This window comes from Neodiprion pinetum, chromosome 4 (genome assembly GCF_021155775.2).
Source record: "Neodiprion pinetum isolate iyNeoPine1 chromosome 4, iyNeoPine1.2, whole genome shotgun sequence".
NCBI classification, from domain to species: Eukaryota; Metazoa; Arthropoda; class Insecta; order Hymenoptera; family Diprionidae; genus Neodiprion; species Neodiprion pinetum.
This window is the reverse complement of record NC_060235.2, coordinates 19238060-19258593: the sequence shown is the minus strand read 5'-3', so window position 1 is coordinate 19258593 and position 20534 is coordinate 19238060. Positions and strand designations below refer to the sequence as shown.

The 20534-nt window shown below is 32.3% G+C and overlaps 1 protein-coding gene across 13 annotated transcripts in view; it reads left to right on the top strand.

Annotated features, from left to right (window-relative positions):
- The window catches only part of mub (poly(rC)-binding protein mub), a 128257-nt gene extending 109973 nt beyond the window's left edge, over nucleotides 1–18284 (top strand). For 10 of the 13 annotated variants that reach the window (XM_046624800.2, XM_046624808.2, XM_046624797.2 and 7 more), the window contains 2 exons: nucleotides 170–449; nucleotides 4108–4560. In XM_046624800.2, the coding sequence (XP_046480756.1) occupies nucleotides 170–449; nucleotides 4108–4489 (662 nt within the window). In that variant the 3' untranslated portion in view covers nucleotides 4490–4560. The other 3 variants (XR_006883005.2, XM_046624809.2, XM_046624806.2) reach the window with 3 other exon arrangements.
- Nucleotides 18285–20534: the final 2250 nt, after the last annotated feature.

Here is a 20534-nt window from a genome sequence, read left to right as displayed (position 1 = left end):
CATGGATCTGAAGAACCACCTTGCAAATGATATATTATTTGAGATATTTATCAGTCAGCCAAAAGTTGTTCTTGTTGTCAGAATTATTTCGAACTGAAATTAAATAGACCTTGACTGTACTCTGCAATCAAGACATCTATTCTAATTCTTGTTCACTAATATATTATAGCTTTAGCAGCACTCGCTGGAAGTCAGTTGCGAACTAGCAACACCAATAGACAGCAGCCAGCGGCTAACAACCAGACGCATGAGATGACCGTTCCCAACGAGCTGATCGGATGCATCATTGGCAAGGGTGGCACGAAGATAGCTGAAATTCGTCAAATATCAGGGGCCATGATTCGCATTAGCAATTGCGAAGAGAGGGAAGGAGGAGCGACTGACCGCACCATAACTATCACTGGAAATCCAGACGCGGTCGCTCTTGCACAATATCTCATCAATATGAGGTAAGTACAGCATCTTCGATTCTTCACATTAGTCAAAATTCAAATACAAACACTGAGTTTTGAGCCTCGCAGCACTGGATAGCGCTCCATATTCGTAAATTTATAGAAACTTCTCACGTATATCCAATAATGACAAAATCATTGTGGGATTAGTGACGCAAGTTTAGGTTAAAAATTTAATCGTCATAAATCTTCTAATTTCTCTTCAAATTCTGCTAGTGGATCAGCGTTTTTTTACATTTCTTTACGAAAAATCTTTACTACTTTTTCTTTTGATCCGACGAATTGGTTTTCCCACGCTTCTGTGTAAATTTTAGCGATTTGGGATTTTAATTTGCAGACATTTGAAAGGATATTTGCTGAATAAAATGAAATGATTTACTTATAGAAATTTGACCGTCACAGCATGTGCGTTCTGTTTTTATTCTTGGCGATATCCAGTACTGTTTGCGATCTCAATTTATGATAGATTTTCTGTAGAACACTCGTAAATCTGTTATATAAACGATATTCATAGTTATCTGTCATGAGTAATTTTACCCTCAAAGCAACCGATTTACGCTCCACTTCTAGACTCGTCATGTTTTCAGGCGAATGAAAATTTCATAATTCAAACAACTGTATTTATTGTTCATGTATGTATGTGTGTAGTGGTTTTAAGGATCTTGCGGCAATAAATATGCCGATTCATGCATGCATACACGTGCAAAATTTAAAAGAAAGATAAATTATGTGATTAGTTATTTTTACTACACACACTCTCATCATTCCTCCTCGTTTGTCTGGGGGCTGCCTATTAGATCTGTTCCTCAATAATATTCACTCATGATGACATGTGAGAAAAAAACAAAACAATTTAACGGTTCAATTCTCACTCGAGTATATTAGACTCATACCACAAGTCAGCTAGACAAAGATTGAAACTTTTGCTCATAGTTAACAATCGAGTTATTTGCATTTTTCTGTTTTTGTTTCTGTTTCTTGCAATTTTTATTTTTTTTATTAAATTCATTTTCATACAAAAGACGAAAATCGGTAAGAAAGTGATATTCTTCTGATGTTTGGATTATTTGAAAATGAAAAGCACATGTCATCATACAACAGCAATTAGTAGTATGGAAATATATTATTCAATATTTGGGGAAAATATTGTGTGTTGCGATATATGTTTTTGTCTCTTTCTTTTGTTTTCCTTTGTGTTCATATTTCTCCTTTCTTTTATTTTCGAGTAATCGAAAAATAGAATAATACAAGAGGTGGAGGTGTAGTTATTAAGACTAGGTAAGAGGAGGAGGAGGAGAAGAAGAAAATAAATTCATCTTCAACTTGGGAAGGAACCAACGCTATCAAAAGAAGACAGGAAACCGCATTATCATCGCAAGGGAAGAAGAGGAATAGTTTAATTCCTTTGTTTCCAGGTCCTGCCTTCCAGGTCCAGAACCTAGAGAAAACCTACTGAACCTAACTCAACTGCAGAATCCAGAATTAACTCCGATAATATCTGTTCCCTATAGCTGCTGGCTGTCCCTTAAAATAAGTCTGGGAAGGAAAAAAAAAACACAATCGTCTTCTATTCTATCAATTCATCATATATCCTACTTAACATCCTATGACGAATGTTAGATACTCCTACCTTTTATAGGTTTTGATATGTCTTATTCCACTTTCTTTTGTTTCTATTTATTTATTTTATCATATTTTTATTCTTCTACAAATTGTTTTGAAAAATGAGGGATCGTTACTTTCCGTCTTTCACAAACGTCAAAAGAAACTGATAGATGCGTTAAAAAACAAAAAAAAAAAATCCATAGGTAGACAAATTCGAATCCCGCATCACTTAGATTATCTATGGATATTTTAAAATACGAGATTCCCTGTAACTTGACAACGTCGTTTACTTATGCTTTTTTAACATTACAAATCATATTTTACTCTATCTTACTGGCTGTACATTCTAATGCTTTGGCTTTTGGTACATATAATATACAAATTTATTCTACTTGTACAATCAATTTTTACACGTAATAGAAATGGTAAGGTATGAATTTTGTGGGAATCTAGTCATTTGGTAGAGGTTCTAATATTTTCTATCACAACTTTCCATGCATGTTCGACTTTGAGAATCACTTAGCTATTCAGCCATTTCATGTTTCTCCTAATTCGACTGTTGCTTTCAATATCTTTTTGGCAATTATCTGTATACAGGAAAACTCACCTCGATTTATATTTACCCAATTGAAATATACAATATAGTGTTTTCGTTACCGATTAGCAAGAATTTAATGACACAGATTCACTTCAACCAACTTATTTTCCATGTCGCATTCATTAACTCACATTCATTTATAACTTTCACTCTATAGAATCAATATCGTGTGATCAAAGATAACTTTCTATTGTATTTATGCCACATTACTATTCCTATTACCATTCTCGTTATTATTATCATAGTCGTGCTGTTATTTTTATGGAAAGGATTTACGAACAGTGTCAATATTTGATTTACTGCCTTTGTTAATTTTTTTTCTTAAAGAAGGGGGAGGTGGAGGGGGGGGGGGGGGGTAAAGTAATGGAAAGTTGACAAGATGCACGTAAATTAATACAAAAAGTAAGAACAATTTGACACAGTTTCAGAATGAAGTTTCGTGTAGCATTTTGACGCCACATAGTTGTGAACAAATTAGGACTGTTAGGCTCATCTCCGTCTTCCATTTATATATTATAATCCATTATATTTTATTCCAGATTGCCACCTACATACATTTACTGCATTTAACTATGTTAATACTTCTTTTTCCCCCACCCAAAACAAAAAAAAAAAAAAAAAAACAAAAAACAAAGAAAAAAAAAGGGAAAAAACACTAGCGTATTTCTATTGTTATAACTTATATATTATTATTACATAATCATATCCTAGCACTCCCATTGCATGGCCTGCACTCTGTCGGTACAACGAATTGAATTTTCTCGAGTTTGTTTTATTTTTATTTTTTTGACTGTTAACTTTCAATCTTCCCGATCGCCATTTGTGTACTACATAAATTTCATTCTAACACACTTTATGTCCTAGTTGTATATATAAATGTTTCAATACCTCGTATCTTCGTTGTCTTTGTCATTGTCGTCATCATCTGCCAGTACACAACCGATAATAATTCACTATCAATTTCTCTTCTTTGTTCAGATAATATTTCAGGCAGAGTGCACATCATGCTTTGTTGTTGTTCTTGTCTTTTATACTTTATAGTTTCGACCTTCTATTTATGTACAGAGAGATATGGCGACGTTATATTTACTGTCGATTCGAACAATTAATGACAATTAAAAACGAAAAACGAAATAAAAACACCGAATCGCAGAAACGATGATAAAGTTCAGTAAAGTCGAAAGTAAATACAATTATAAGAACTCAAATCGAAGCATCTACCTGCAATTAGTTTTTCATATTTGATATTGTTTGTAATAATATTTTTTCTCCGCGATCGGTGCATCCATCGATGATGAAAGATCGTTGTCATTCAAGTAGTTTTTTGAGCGTTGTCCGAACGATCACGTCGCCGCATCTCTCAAGTAATAGTTGACACCTTTACCGTCCCGTCATGAATACCAGTTTTCACCAATTACTACATTCCTACCTTACATTTGTGTCTTTTCCCAGTGTCGAACTGCAGAAAGCTAACTTAGAGGCCCAAAATACCCAAACCCCTGGCAGCGGTACCACTCCCGGGGCATCCGGGGCCAGTGCTTCCCCCTCTACCACTACCACCACTGCCTCTCCTTTGGCCAGCGCCATTCCTCTGGCTCAGCTGCTTAGCAAGCCAGGTGCTCTCAACGCCCTATCTAGCCTCACTGCTCTTGGCGGGCTAACGGAATTGCTAGGTGGAGCTGCAGGTGCAGCCGCTACCGCACTTCCGGTACAAACGACCGGTGTGCACCGTTCACACAAGCCATTTACACCCAGACTTCGTAGTCCCAGTGCACCCGGGCCCACCGACAGCGGGAAATTTAAATCAGAGCGCACCAAGTACAATCCGTACTGAATTAATTCTACCGTTCTTTCTTTTCCCATTTTTCTTCTGATCTTTTTTTTTTTTCCTTTTTTTTTTCTTTTTCTCAGTCTACAATTTCTGTGCGAATGTAAGAGGCGGAGAGATAGAGCTAGAGAGAGAGAAAGCGAGAGAGGAAAAGCGAAAGAGACAAGAAGCGAGAGAGAGAGGAAGCGTATCATGGACTCGGAGTTATTGAAAAACAATAACATCACCGCACATTCTTTGACAATCACTTGTCGCTAAATTTCATCTAAACAATATCCCTAATATGTATTTCTCAATTTTTCTATAATCAGTTTTTTTTCTCAATCCAATCAGTCGAGAGTGTAACGTTTTCTATTCAATTTACAACCTATGTATTTATATATGCTATTTTTGTGTTTGCTTTTTTATTACTGACTTTTTTTCGTTTGTTTCGCAGCATAATATTATTTTTCATATAACCTTGCGTTTTTATTCATCCGAGTACCATTATACATGTACTGCGAGACACTGTGTGTGCGTACTTCTTTTTTTTTCTCCCCCCATCATTATTGCTAGTAATATCGTTTCGTGCATTGCTTTTCTTTTTGATGATGATGATTATATTCTGATTTGAATTTATTTTTTGGACAATCGGATTTTTTTTCAAAAAATTCATTCTTTTTTTCTGCACCATTGAAACATGTTACATTTTTAAGATACTTACATAAACCTCGTTAATTGAGCGTACATAAATATTTATATATATATATATATATATATTTATATGTATGTATATATACAAATATACATGTGTACATGTACATGTACATGTTTATCGTACATACAAATCATAGACGACTATTTTGTCAGCACCATACACTGCGATATTATCGCGAATCATGAATCTTGCTGCTAAAGAATTTTAAATAAGGAAGAAGAAAAAAAAATTGAAAGTCGCGAAAATTTCACGCAAGCGTAACACAAGATTGTTCTGATACTTTGCAATCGCAAGTGTCATTCCACAATTTGTCAATCATCAAGTTGTAATCACTTATCTCTGCAACGCCTTTGAAGGATGAAAAAAAAAAAAAAACCAATCATATAAATATTGATCATAATTAATCATACTAATCATACAATATTTATATATGTATATATGGCATAAAAAGGCATTGCATACCTGTTGTCAATTTTTTTTTTTTTACGCACGAATCCGTGATACTATGAAAGCGAAGTAAAAACAAAAATGCTTGGTTCTGGGTATTAGCATTGGTCTCTTACTATACTCATGTATATGTATGTGACGAGAAGGAAAGTGTGATTGAAAAAAATACCAGAAAGAAAATAATGTTAATTCTGTACACGTATCCGTGTCGGCTATCATGTAACTTACATCACTATATATATGTACACACAGATTGTGTTTTGATTTTGAAAAATAACTAGGAAGAAGAAGAAAAAGAATAAAGAAACCAATTCGAAAAGCAAATGAGTTGATTTGCGTGGAATCGCAAAATCGATATGGAATATGGAGAATATAGTATGGTAGTGATAAATTTTGAGAGTTTATTATTCACTAAACTCTTCTTGGTTGCCTCTTGATGCGATACAGTTTAGATTATCCTTGATATATATATGTATAATGTATATGTATATATATATATTATGTGTGTATATATATATATATACACATAAATAGCGTATTATTATTCCTATTATTATTATTATCATTATTATTATTATTATTATCATTTTTATATTTACTCATATACTCTATTCAACTGTACTGTGTTTCGTAAAGCATCGTATCTACCTATCTTCACACTCACACACGCAAACACACACACAGAGAGAGATCGAGAGGGAGAGAGAGAGAGAGAGAGAGAAAGAGAGATACGCACTGCATCATTGATACAATAAATTAATCACTCAAAACAACAATCATGTCATGTCAAGCAACGTATGAAGTAAATGGTCTTTTTTTTTTTTATCAGCGGTCTCTTCCTCTGTACAATATATCAGCGTTCATGTATCTAATGTCAATATTTCTAATATTTTTGTAATTCTTGAAAAAACAAGAAAATTCGAATTCATATCATATTGAAAATCGTCTCGATTGAATAAACGTAGATTGACATTTTGTAATACTTTTGATCATTCAACGTATCAATTCCTAGCCCGAAAAGAACTGCTTCTTTTGTTATTTCTTCTCTTTTGTTGTTATTCTGTTTCTCCTGAATCTAAATCTGAAAGTGAAATAGTAAACGCAAAAATAGAACACACAAAAAAAAAAAAAAATACCTACTGTTAACAATTGAAGCTTTCTGTCTTCTTTCTATATGAATATTCGTGTGCTCAATTCTGTAGTGTTAATAAGAGTAAAAGGAAGAAAGAGAGAGAGTGGAAAGTTAATACGAGAGGGAGATATATATAGAGAGAGAGAGGAGAGAGAGAGAGAGAGAGAGAGAGAGAGAGAGAGAGAGAGAGAGAGAGAGAGAGAGAGAGAGAATCGATATACCTTTAATAATCAAGATAGTTGATTTTTTCAAATCGCGATTATAATCATAATTATTGTAAATTGAATAAAAATCCCAATCAAATCTGAAGTTGCAAATTGCTAGACCAGTTAATTATGTATAATATAATTGATTTGCGGGCGTTATTCTGAAAGTAATTCATCTTTCATACTGGCGTAACACGAGAAAATTCAAAATCTTTCAAATATGTACCATACAATTGGTCCGGCAACGTTACCGACGAAATATGATTGTGTGTTCTTTATATATATATTAATATCTATTATTATTATTATTTTTTTTTTTTATATAAACAGATACTATATGAAAACATTGACTTCATTTCTTAGTAACGTAATAATCAATTTAGAAGAAAGAAAAAAAAAAATGAAAATAAATGAAAAATAAATATGGGAGTATTCATACGTCGCATTATTGTAGGCCAGGACCATAGGAAGATATAAGCATGTGTGGTTGAATTTCTTCACGCACATATTGCTGAAGCTATTATTATACATTGTGTGCTTAGCGAAAGAAAGAAGAAGAAAAAAGAAAAGACGAAAAATTGAAGGAAAAAAAAAACATGGCTATTCTGTATCACCTTGTTGAATAAAGCTAGGCATATTTAATACAAACATATTCCTTTGTCTTCCTTTCAAATCTGAAATTGCAAAAGAATGGACTTTGCAAATGCGTGTATTGTATACGCGGATCCAGGGTATATATTTTGCAATTACTAAAAAAGAAGAAGAGAAAATTATAACATAGACTCTGTTTTTCATTCCTAACGATTGAAATTGTTCTTAGAAACGCTTTAGTGAATTTAGTTTACTTTCTCTCTATGCGTGTAATCGTTATACTTTTCCTTTTCTTTCCAAAAATTCATTTGATGGAAATACATTATATTTCACGTCCGTTCTTTTGCAATTTCATAATTTGTGTATCCCCTTCCACGTTCATACAGGTCCATTGTACGTATCTCCCGACGATAACTCCATCGAGTTGTGATAAACCCCCATCCGCCCAAAAAGAAAACAGAAAAAAAAAAATTAACAAAAAAATCTAATAATTTGTAAATACGTATTGTTACTTTGCTTAATTACGACATGGTGAAAAAAAAAAAATTTGCATATCTGATGGAAGAACTTGCAATTTCGAATCGATGATCTTCTATTCGCTACTTACACGTTATTAAATATGATTGTTCGACAGAACGTTTGAATTTCTACAACAATAGTAATGATAATTTAAATAATCGATTGATATTTCTCTTTTTTTTTTTTCTATTTTGTGATAGTTGTGCGAGGGTGTGCGATCTTCGAAGATCAAAGAAAGAAAAAGGTGAAAATGTTGTACGCAGAAAAATTTTAACTCTGATATAATTGTTGTTCCTTTGATGGTTCTTCTTCGACGAAAATGATGCTAATAATTTCGATGATAAGACTGTATGTATATATATATAGGTATATACATACATATACGAATGTATAAATATATCTGTACATATATTTATATATATATATATTGTAAAACGTACATGCCGAAGAGCGGGGAGACTCGTTCAGAGAGATCTAAAGAGAAAAAGAGAGCGAGAGAGAGCGAAGATGTATCCATCCAACCAACTTGACCCAGGCTCCTGCCCGCTACCGGTAAGCACCATCCACTCCTTTGTAGTCCTCTTATTCTACTTCCCCTGTTTAACCACTTGAAAAGAAAACGAACGAAAAAAAAAAAAAAACCAGTCTTTGATCGAATTTGTATTGAAAATTGTTATCTTTATGCTGGTAACGCGACAACACAGACATTACTTATATTATATACATTACATATGTATCTACATACGTACCTACCTGTATATTTTTGTATAACATAACTTTGTACGACATCTTTCAATTTAAATTTATCAGTTTCAAATTTTTTTTTTTATTTTTGTTTATTTTTTTTTTTATTTCAACGACGTTTTTATTACCAAATTTTTAATATTGTTATACACCTAATGTATATTGAATTTTAATTTTTGTTTTTAAACGTTACTTAAATTTATCTATAGTAATATTTTTTATTCCTTATCTTGTAAAATACGATTATCGAACTGTTCAAACCACGTTTTCCGTCGGGCGAACATTGATGTAACAATGTGTTTGCAAATTTTACGGTTCTTTGTTTCTTCTGTACAATGTACGATGCAAAGACAAATTTTCTTGACATTTTCATACATACTGTCGAGTCATTCGTCTATATACATATATATATTTTTTTTTTTTTATTTTACCTCACTGAAGAATGCTAGAATTAATGGTTACATCGTCACCCCTTCAGTAAGACAGTAGAGACGAACTGTTTTGAATAATGGAAAAGAAAAACTACACTGAGAGAACTTTTTAGTTCCGGTTACCGCTCAGTCCTTAATTATGTTCATTTTTTACCACGATCGAAAAATATAGTTCTATGTATAAAATGAAAATTAGTTTTGTAGCTGTTACCAGAAAGTCTAGTATCTGTTAATCTTATTTCTCATTACGATCATTGTTACTACATTTTCTTGTAACTGTTGCGAAAATTTAATGCTTGCTCAACAATAAATTGATGTTAAAGCCTTATTTAACTAAAAAATTACCAGTATACCGAACAAACTAATTTCGCGTTGCAATTACCAAAAAAGGATCGACAATAGCGCAAAATGTTTACGCGTACCTCGTTTTTCGTGAACTCAACAATATTCAAACAGTTTTTTTTAACGATACCTGTTTTACTGAATTTTTCTCGTTACCATAATAACAAATGAAATTTTTCTCAGTGTAAAGAACAAAGAGAATTCCGTTAAATATAGTTATTAATTACTTGAAATTCATTGATATAATCGATATAAAAAATTGGTGATTCTCGTTCAGATTGTACTGTACTTGACTGTACAAACGTCAGGTTCCTTGTACCTATTCTGATGTGTTTTACCAGTTTCGATTTTTGTCAAAAAGCAAAAACAAAAGATCTTGTTGATACGATTTTAATCACGAAAACAGTGAACAATCAAAAGTCTATTATATTCCCTTTGAGATTAACGAAAGAAGCTCGTGCATATTTAATTAGGAAACGCTTGAAAGCTTCGGAATATACTTTCGATGTTTATGTCGCATGAGTTTTATAACTTGCGAGGAAAAAAAGATGTTATCGCGGGTGCACGCATTAAGTGGATCAAGCCCGAACTTGAGAGATTTTCCGTAAAACTCTACGCTTGACGTTTGTTACAAAAAGTTTAAGCGAAGGAATCGTTGAATGATCTTCATATGTTGCAAGAAAAATGTTTTTCGTGAAAGTCTCTCGGGAGCCGGAAAGGGTCCGTATTATTAGCGATAAGAGTGCTTATGTAATATATACATATATATATATATATATATATATATGTATATGTATGTATATACTGTAGAGGAAAATGAGAACAGGGCGAATTGATCAACCGTTTGTTTCCATGGTGTTACAGGATATCGATGGAGACAGCAGGAATGGCGATCCCAGCGTATCATTACATAACACCGAACCACATCGTTAAATCTTCGATTCACTAAAGACGGGCTCTACGGAAAGAGTTTGAAGAAGAAGCAAATGTTGGAGATGAAACAAAGAAACAGTAAAGAGTAAAAAGGATATACATACACACACACACACACACACATATATATATATATATATATATATATATATATATATGCATACATAAATATATATATATATATATATGTACATAGCGAGACACATATATACACAATGCTGTCAAAGCGTTTGGGGCTGAGCCAAAATTGTGTTCATCCAACCAACTTTTTGCAGTAATTATTACGCGTAACGTGAGACGTTATTACGTGGTTAAATACGCGCAAACAAATATGAAACATGTTGGAGCACTTTGTTGAAGTGTAATAACTTGTATAAAGTACGCATTGCGACATGATGCTGCAGCCCCACGAGCTGCTGCTGACGATTGGTAAAGGGAACAAGCCAAAGATATGTTAGTTTTCATTTTTATATATTTAAACAAAGATAATGAAAAAAAAATTTTAAAGTAAAAAGAGGACTAAGGAAAGGTGAATGAGAAGAGGCCGAAGAGGAGGAAGGAAAATAATAATTAGGAGAAGAATGATAGTAGTAAGATATTCGTGCGAGTATTTCTAGACTGGTTGATGTTAGACTGTTTTCTTTTCTTTTTTTTTTTTTTATTCTTTTTAATCGACAAATGTGGCACAGTCGAAATTCTACGGACACGCTCAACGTTGCTCGCGGTAATTGGATCTGTTTCTGACCGACTTGCAATCAATTTATAAGAATCGAGGATCCTACTCTGGGTTCAAGCAAGTCTGGCGTGTCATTTTTTTTTTTTTGTTTTCCCCTCTTGTGAATCGAGTTCCAAGGCAAGGAAGATAGAGTTCTTCGGACTTACGACAGATTGCAAGTGACAAGTCAAATGTACTGAAAATTGTGCAAACAAAAGCATCAAAGTATGACTTGAGTTAAATTTTGAGCACTAAGTACATTTGAAATCAGTTTTCTTCTTGCGTAGCTTGTCTGAAACTTGTAAAAAAGCGCTAGACACGCCGAAGAACTTTCGCGGATTGATTAGAAGTTTACGATCGAATTTCAATCTTCTAGCATCACTCGTAAATTCACAACAATAAACAGTTTACCTTGGCAATATTTTTTACAATTCAATTACGACGAGCCGTCGAGCCTGCGAATTGTGGAACTGACAACGAGTACAAAGTACTCAAAATACGTCATATTTATATAAAAATTGTAGTTGCGTAGCTTTTGCATGCAAACTCAATTCGAAATTATTATTGTTGATAGTTATTAGTTACTATTATTAATTAATATTATTATTATACGGTGTTATTTTATACTTGTTATGCAGTGTTCAAGGACACTCGATGATGAAGACCTTATGTATATACGACTGTCTGACTTGGATAAAATGATATCATTTTACTGCTGCAATACGTGTTTTACCTTGCGAATGATGATGCGAATTCAATGAGCCGGCGTTAATTATACGATTGACTTTAGCAAAAGAGAAAAAAAAAAAAAAAGAAAGAAAAAAAAACAAACAAACAAACAAAACAAAAAACTATAATAGACTTGTGAACCAAATATTTACTCGTATATGCATATGATGTTAACGACTACAATTATACGTACATATAATATATGTTATACGTGAAAGAAAAAAGAATCATTAAATGATTTAATTTTTTCAAATTACTTTCTTATTGAAACGTTAAGTCATTTTCGAGGCAAAATTCAGTTGTGAATACGAAGAAGACGAGGAAGAAGAAGAAGAATAAGACGTGAATAAAAAAAAAAAAAGTGACGACAAAATGAAGGGAAAAACCAAACAAAAAAATTATTATTATCATTATTCTATTATTATGTGAAGTATGAATAGTAATATATATTTATTATACAATTAAAAATTAGGATAAATGAAAACAAAAAAAAAAAAAGAAAAACAAAGAAAAAAAAAAGAAATATAGTAGCGAGATAAAAGTGCGAATTTAAAGCCTAAGTTCGAAATACGAGGCGTTATTTTGCCGCTCTCTCTCTCTCTCTCTCTCTCTATCCAATATCAGTATTTTGCGAGATACACTTCAACGCAGCATCTCAGGCAGATTGATTGCGATTGTGGCATAGTCTGATTTTAACGTTAACGTGTGGAGAGAGAAAACCAAAAAAAAAACAATAATTTCAATCACATTGTAATTCATTGTTGAGAAGAACAATTGTATCTGCCTTTTATGCGAGCTATTGCACAGAAGGAAGAAAGTTATTCTGTGCCAACGATCGAGAATACTTATCATTCTGACTCTTGAAAAATGAAAAGAAGAGCAATAAATTTTCCCGTATGGAAAATCTTTGGATATCTGCGAATGCTACAACTAAATCATCTCGCGTTATTATCTGAATTCAAATTGAAAATCCGTTGTATCTTCGAGTTACGAACACTTCCAACGCGTGCCAAAATTCCTCCACCACTCCGATGCTTCCTTGTTGATATTTAATTTCTATTCGTGACAGTAGAATTTTCTCCATCTGTCTCCTGTATTTTTAAAACTTTTCGTCATATCTTGCTGCCTGGGAGAAGAATTAATTCGTCGATCGATTATAAAAATATCGTCAATCTTCAAGGTATTCTAGTAAATTTCACGCGGCGTAATTATCCCTAGAATACTTTGTCGGTCTTACATTCAATTTAAAAACATCCAAACTGTCTTGCTTCGGCCCCTCGACGACTTGACGTTATCAATATTGATTGACTCATTGAATAATTAAATTATTGATTAATTATAGTATACTTAGATGAAAAATTAGTGAGAGAAGACGCGGTATGATTGTGTATCAACAATAAATATTGCTGTGATTAGATTTTGAAATATATAGTAATAGTAGTTAAGGGCAATTTTTTTAGAACGACGAGTAAGAAATAAAAAAAAAAAAAAAGTAAAAAATTTAAGTAATTAATAATAAAGTAAATTGTAAACTAATCAGAAAAAAAGAAAAAGAAAAACAGTTGAACAATATTTGAACAGGAAATGTAAGGTAATCAAATTGTTTTTTTTTTTTTTTTGGTTTTTTGTTGTATTGTTGCTTTTTCTATTTTCATTTTTCTTTTTTTTTTTTTTCCTGTTTTTTCAACAACATACACTATATTACCGATATTTACGAACGTAGACGCATTGGCGGCGAGTGGCATTATATGTACCGAACAAAATGAATAGACTGATAAAAAATACCAGTGCGGCTACGACGTTGAGTGTATATTAATGTAAAGATTGAATTTAAACGTAATTGAAGATAGAAAATGAGAAGGAAGAAGGAACCCAAGCGATACGAGTTCGTATCAATATCAGTAAGATACTGATGGTAAAAAAAACAAAAAAAAACAAAAATGATTCCAACATTTCACCTAGGCAATTAATATTATTACAAGGTACGATTCACCGGGGATTATAAAAGAAGAGGGGAAAAGAAAAACAAAAACAGATACGACTATTGTGAAGTGGCTAATGGGCGACCAATTCACGATCAGTGAAAAGTCTTTGTATATTTACTTGACTCTAAAAATTTTTGAATATTAGAAAATATTTCGACGTCTTTTTGATTGAGAAAAATAATTTTTTTTTTTTTTTCCGTTTCGTTTGTTTCAAACCAAAATTTTACAGTTGATGCAATTGCACAGAAACAATGGTATATGATATACATATATATTGTATAAAATAAATTTCAGATACATATCTGAGAACAAATACTAAATAACTTTATTATTAAATAGATTAAAAAGTTAATATATAGATTATACATAGTATAAATTACGTATATCTCTTGCTCCAATACCGCTCATCTATTTATTCACTGTACCAACTATCATTATCATTATGATAATTATTGTTACTATCATTATCATACGTATTATTATATCTAAGAGGTATAACAATTTCGATTCAATCAAATCTTTTAGGGATTCGCATACTTATTGTATCGTACATACGCAAATGTACAGTTACGCGCTAAGTATAATTATGTCTAATTTATATAGCCAGCTATCGGATAGTAACAAGATTCTCTTACAGTTGTTTTATTGCGAAATACTTTTATTATTATTACTATTATCAAATGACGTATTTTTCTTTCGACAGTTGAATTGAATTTTATTGTGCACCAGTCATTGAGACATTAGACACAACCGTTTATATATCCCTTTCTAATCACTGACTGCTTCTCATGATCGAATCTGAAAGCATCTGCTCTATGTATAAAGGAAAAAAATTGTAAATACTCGAAACTTCCGCAGTATTGCTCGAGCTTGATTTTGAATTTAGAAACGATCGTTGATTTATTTTTATATTCGTAAAGTTTTCTTTTAAGATTTTCTCTCACGAGGTTTTACGTAGAATGGTCATTTCAATCGTAAGTATTCTTCCCAATTGGTCTAAATAAAAGAAAAGAAAAAACAAAATCGTTTTTCGAATGTATCGTTTAGGTTTTTGGATAATATGAAACAGAAACATTTTTAAAAAAATCTTGTCGAATTGAAGCAAGAATTCTTGTCGAGGCATAGAGCAATCTGTTAGAGCAGGGGCCTTAATTCTAACTGCACATTATACTGAGAACTAAAACCACCTTCATCGAGAATAATAGGAGTTCCAAAAGCAGAAGGGAACACAAAATAAAGAAAGATGGAAAAATAATTAAGAAATCCAAGGAGACAAAATTGTGAAAAGCGTGAATCAGTTCCCAACCTTTAAAACGTAACGCAAGGCAATCAGCTAAGAATAATAATAATTAAAAGAAAGAAAATAATAATAAAGTAATAATAACTTAGTTTTTATAGGATGTTATAAACGTGTTCGTCTCTAAAACTAATCATTATAACCTGTCGACAATTTGAAACAAATAAAAAGAAGAAAAAAAATATTGAAGTAATAAATAAATTTAACAAAATCGACTTCAAACGGCGGACTTGGTAGTTTTTTGGAGGCATATTTTTTGTATGGTGGATAAATAGTGATGAAAATTTTTTTAAATATAATAATAATAATAATAATAATACTTTTAAAAAATTATTGAAACAAGTAGGTGAAAAGAGAAGAAGAAAGAGAAACGTCACTTCGAGACAGATTTTGTGCCAAGTTGGAAAGAATTATCCCGTCAAAGTATGTAGTAGAGGTAATATCAGCTCAACCGCGTGCCAAGCTAATAGATGTGTGAACTAGTGCCAATAATAAAAATCGTTGAGGTGATTTCAATTGTTACAATTAAGCACTGAAATTCTTACAACAAACCGGGTGAATTTTTTACTTTTCTCCTATTAATTTTTGGCTCCTTGTTACTTCTTAACCGACGATGTAAATTATTCCGCTTCGTTCGCTGTAAATTTTTAATAATCGAAGTAATATCGTTTTTACAACATTTTTGACGCAAATAGGAGAGTATTATGTCGCAAGAGGTATGGACACCAATATAATTATTATTAATTGTCTTATCGATTAGCTTTAAATGCACGAACAAATAAGAAGGATATGATGTAATGAAGAATTTTCTTTTTTGTTTTTCACTTTTTTTTTTTTAAACCATATGTAATACTATCGCAGTCGTAAATATTGATTCAAACAGCAGGTTATTTATAACCGAACAGCTAACGCTGCTATGTGCATTATAAACTTGTACATGTTTAAGAGCAATTTTAATTATGGGTTTTAAAAAAAGATACCTGATATATAAAAATATATATGTGTAGGGTAATTATATTATCGGGAGGCTTCTCAGTACGATATATATATATATATATATATATATGTTATCCGTACGTACGATGTATTATAACCGCAATACGATCTTATATCGTTATTAGTATCGTAAAGTGAGAAATTTTCGCGTGATAATTATTATTTTCTTTCTTTTTTTTTTCTCTTCTCTCTTGTTCCTCGTTCGAGTTGTGAAAACTAAAACTCGCGATCAACAGTATTTCCTGTTTGTATTTAAAATAGTAATACTTGATGTAAGATCAATTTCAAAGGCCACTGTTATGCAAAGTTGAGACAGGTACGTACGTACGTATTAAACCGCTGTCGATCGGACATATCGCGAATTGAATCCCTGATCCAAATATAGAAGAAAAAAAGAGTGCGGTAATTGTGAAAATTTAGCTCTTGTTTCATTTTCGTTTTGTTTAAATTCACTCGCCCCCCCCTTCCCCCCCCCACCCCTCTCCCTGTATCTTCGTTTTTTCTTTTGGCCAAACGAATTACTTGCGTTACGAAGCCTTTATATGAAACAGGGTCATGTATAAAATATATTTAACACGTAATACATACGAAGTATTTAGGTTGAAAAAGAAGTGGAAAAAGGGTAAAAAGGAGACGGATAAATTGTATAGCTGTGTGTGTCATGTCGAGAGTACAATAGTGATGATATCTTTAAAAACTTGTAAGAACGGTGTAAAGCAGTGTCGAAAAAATTGCGAAAAGGAAAAAAAAAGTACGAAAACATATGAAAAAGAATAAAAAGTTAAACTAAGATTTAGTACTGGAAGGATGTAAATCAATTTACAATGTATATCGTTAACTTATTAGACACGATTGTGAAGAAGAATAAAAAAGACAAATTGTAATAAACGGGATAAAATGGAGTTGTTACAAAGTTCCGTTTTTATTACGCATGCGGTGAAGTTGACTGGCGTTGAATTTAAAACGTGCAGAAGCGTTCCTTGTCACTCGGTTAGGAAAAAATAAAAATTACGAATAACACAGAGCTGGAGGGATGAATATTACCAGATCACGGGGAAAAATATTTGAATAAAAAATACGTAGTCAATATTTTATTCAAATTTATCAATTTGTTATAATTGAGCACCTAGAAATTGTAACATGTGATGTTGCAGTGAGATACGCATCCGCATTCTGTTACTAAACACTCGGCTACCGCGACATATATTACCGTCATTATTATTATAATTATTATTACGATAATACTGCACGTTTGAAACAAACAAAAAATAACAAAAAAAAAAACAAAAAAAAAAAAATAACAAAAAAACGAAGCGAAGTGAAATAGAAATAAGAATTTTCAGAAAAGTACATTATTTCAGGGTAATGTTTTTTGTAAAATTGTCTGCTACGCAATATTTATATACATACAATATAATATTATGTATGTATACATATATGTAAAAAATTACGATATATATATATATATATATATATGTATATTTATACATAATCACGACGCAATTGTAACAGGACTAAAATAAGAAATTCATGTATACCTACGTTTAGCGATATAAATCGAATTATACATATAATATATGTAATAATTCAATTTAACAATAATGATAATGATAATGATTCAGAAAATTTAAATACGAAGAGTATCGTCATTATCATGCGTGTAAAACAGATATGTGAATGTAAATGATGTTACTGTATGTATCGGTTCAAAAATCAGAGTCAAAGCGAAAGGAAATGACACGATTACGGTAGAATCTGTAGCTAACTAACACATATCTTATACAAAGTTACGTGTATGTGATATATATGCATATGGTCGTTAAATCGCATGCGTCGCCCACGCAGGTAGGCTGCGAAAATATAATATAATACATCATTTATGTACCTTGGCGATAAGTCACAAGCCCTTCGTGTAATATTGCACCTCTTCTTATGTACTATATTATGTACAGCTGTTTCAGAAAAAAAAAAAAAAAAAAAATTTCTATCGGCGATAAGAAATTATTCATGCAACAATTCGACGAGCAAAATTTGAAATTGAGTAAGTGTAAGAGACAAAAGAAAAAACGACTTGTTCAAAAATACCCTCGGACCGTGTGGTAATAAATAATTTTTATTCAAATTGTATATCATACAATATATCCGATCGTCGTGTGTTGATGTATAATATTTTTGAGCGACCTACCTGTTTGAAACGAGAGAAAAATCGACGTGAAAATTGAAATATATGTATAAAAAGAAAAAAAAAACAAAACAATCAAAGCCAAGATAGGAAGAGCGAAATTTCTTTGTTTTTTTTTTTTTTCTTTTCCGATCTATTATAAAATTGTCACGAAGGAGCCGTGTGTATAGACCCAATTAACACATAGTGCCCCTCACCCAAAATCAGTCTACATATCAGACTCTAGCTAGCGCCATAAATCCATAATAATCCTCTTCGCTCTGCCGCTTATTTTAACATCGTGTTATATTTGCCTATTTATATACCCGTATATACCTGTTAATTTGTCATTGCGGCGATTTCGAGTTTTACTTAATATCTTGAACGTAGTTAAAATATACATAAATACAAGATCGGAGAAAGGTCTTGACGCGCAAATTTCTAACCTAAACCAATTCACCCCGACAGTGTCAGGTACGTAACTCGGTCGGCCATCTTGGATTTTTATTGCCGAAATACGGGGACTTGTACAAACGGTAAAACTGATCTTACGCCTCTGATATTCGCTCAAATCTCGTCGCCTTGGGCGTCAAAGTTTTCCCACTTTTTGTTGAATGCGTTTCGCTTTGCTTCTGGGTGAATTGATGTGCGGATAGTTTGCAAACTTCGCCGAAAGGCGAAGTGACGTTCGGTTTTCGGCAAGGATAGATCTTCGATTCTTATGTGTTTAAAAAATTCTGCGAGTTATTGCGCAAAAGTTTGCTGACTACACCGTTGATCCACGATCTAATTGCCCGGACGATTTTATGTGTGTGATACTTTTTAATCCTGCATGCGACAGCTGCCTGGACTCTCGGTGTATTAAAAATATCACTGATGTCTAGTCTGCGTGAGTTTTATTCGATACGCATCGTATGTGGTCGCATTATACTTAAAATTGTTGTTTTTTCTTCTCGCTATAATGCAATTTACACATATCTGAATATTACATATTATTGTAAAACCTAGGCCCTATTGTAATAGTAACTCTGGTTTGTAGTTATAAATAATCAATTGATTGATCAATTATTGTACATCCCCTTGTCGAAACATCGTCAAAATCTTCAATACAACACGTGCCATGTAACCACGAAAATTGTATCAACGTCATTTAAAGTCGTACACATTTGTAATAAAAATTATTTATTAGTTGTTTTTTGTTTAGTTTAGATTAAAAATTGTTGATGATTTTTTTTTTCCTCCTAGTTTATTTTTAAAAATTCATTATATTGTGATAATACTTAGAAAAAGGGACGTGCAATAATACATTATATAATATATAATATAATGGACTATACATATACCTACCTATGATCTAGTTATACATTTCTGTCCCCCTTGGACAAACTATTTATTTTCTGCATCATTGTTTTACTTTTGTTCCTTCGTTTTATAAACAATTATATTGTTATGTATTTATATGATAATTATTATGATATTTTAACATGCGTAGAGTATAATTGTATTGTATGTACGTTGTTGATTAGTTGTTATGATTTGACTATGTAATTGAGAAGCTGGTTTTAAAATGAGGGCAATCCATGTCAGTATGGAAGTTGAACAAAAAAGATAAACGAAATGAAAGCTGAAAAGGCAAGACCATTCTTTCACGTCATCCCCAGATTATTCTTACATACAACGCAAGCATGTTTTACGCGTTTTTTCATGCGCGTTTTCCCTACGCAAAGTACTCGTTTCTATGAAGTTCGAGTGTTCCTGCGAATGCGCATGCGCGCTGTACTGAAAAACAACTTTCAAGTCCTAGGACTTCTCAGAACTTTGCGCACGCGCTGTCGCGAACAAGTCTGACATTACGCGACCCTAACCTCAATTTCGTGCATCGTAAAGAAATGCGTGACATATTCTTGTTATATCAAGAATCGTGTGCAACCAGGAGACAGCGGTTTTTTCGTCTCGCGTATTTTCAATACACGTTTTCGGCTCGCCTACGACTCATATTGCAAATTTACGCTCGGTCCGAAAAGACCGAGTTTGCCTCCTTGTTACACAATATACTATTCTTCTCCTTCATTCTCTTCTCTCACTGTTCGATGGAATTTTATTTATTCATTTCTTACTTTTTATCA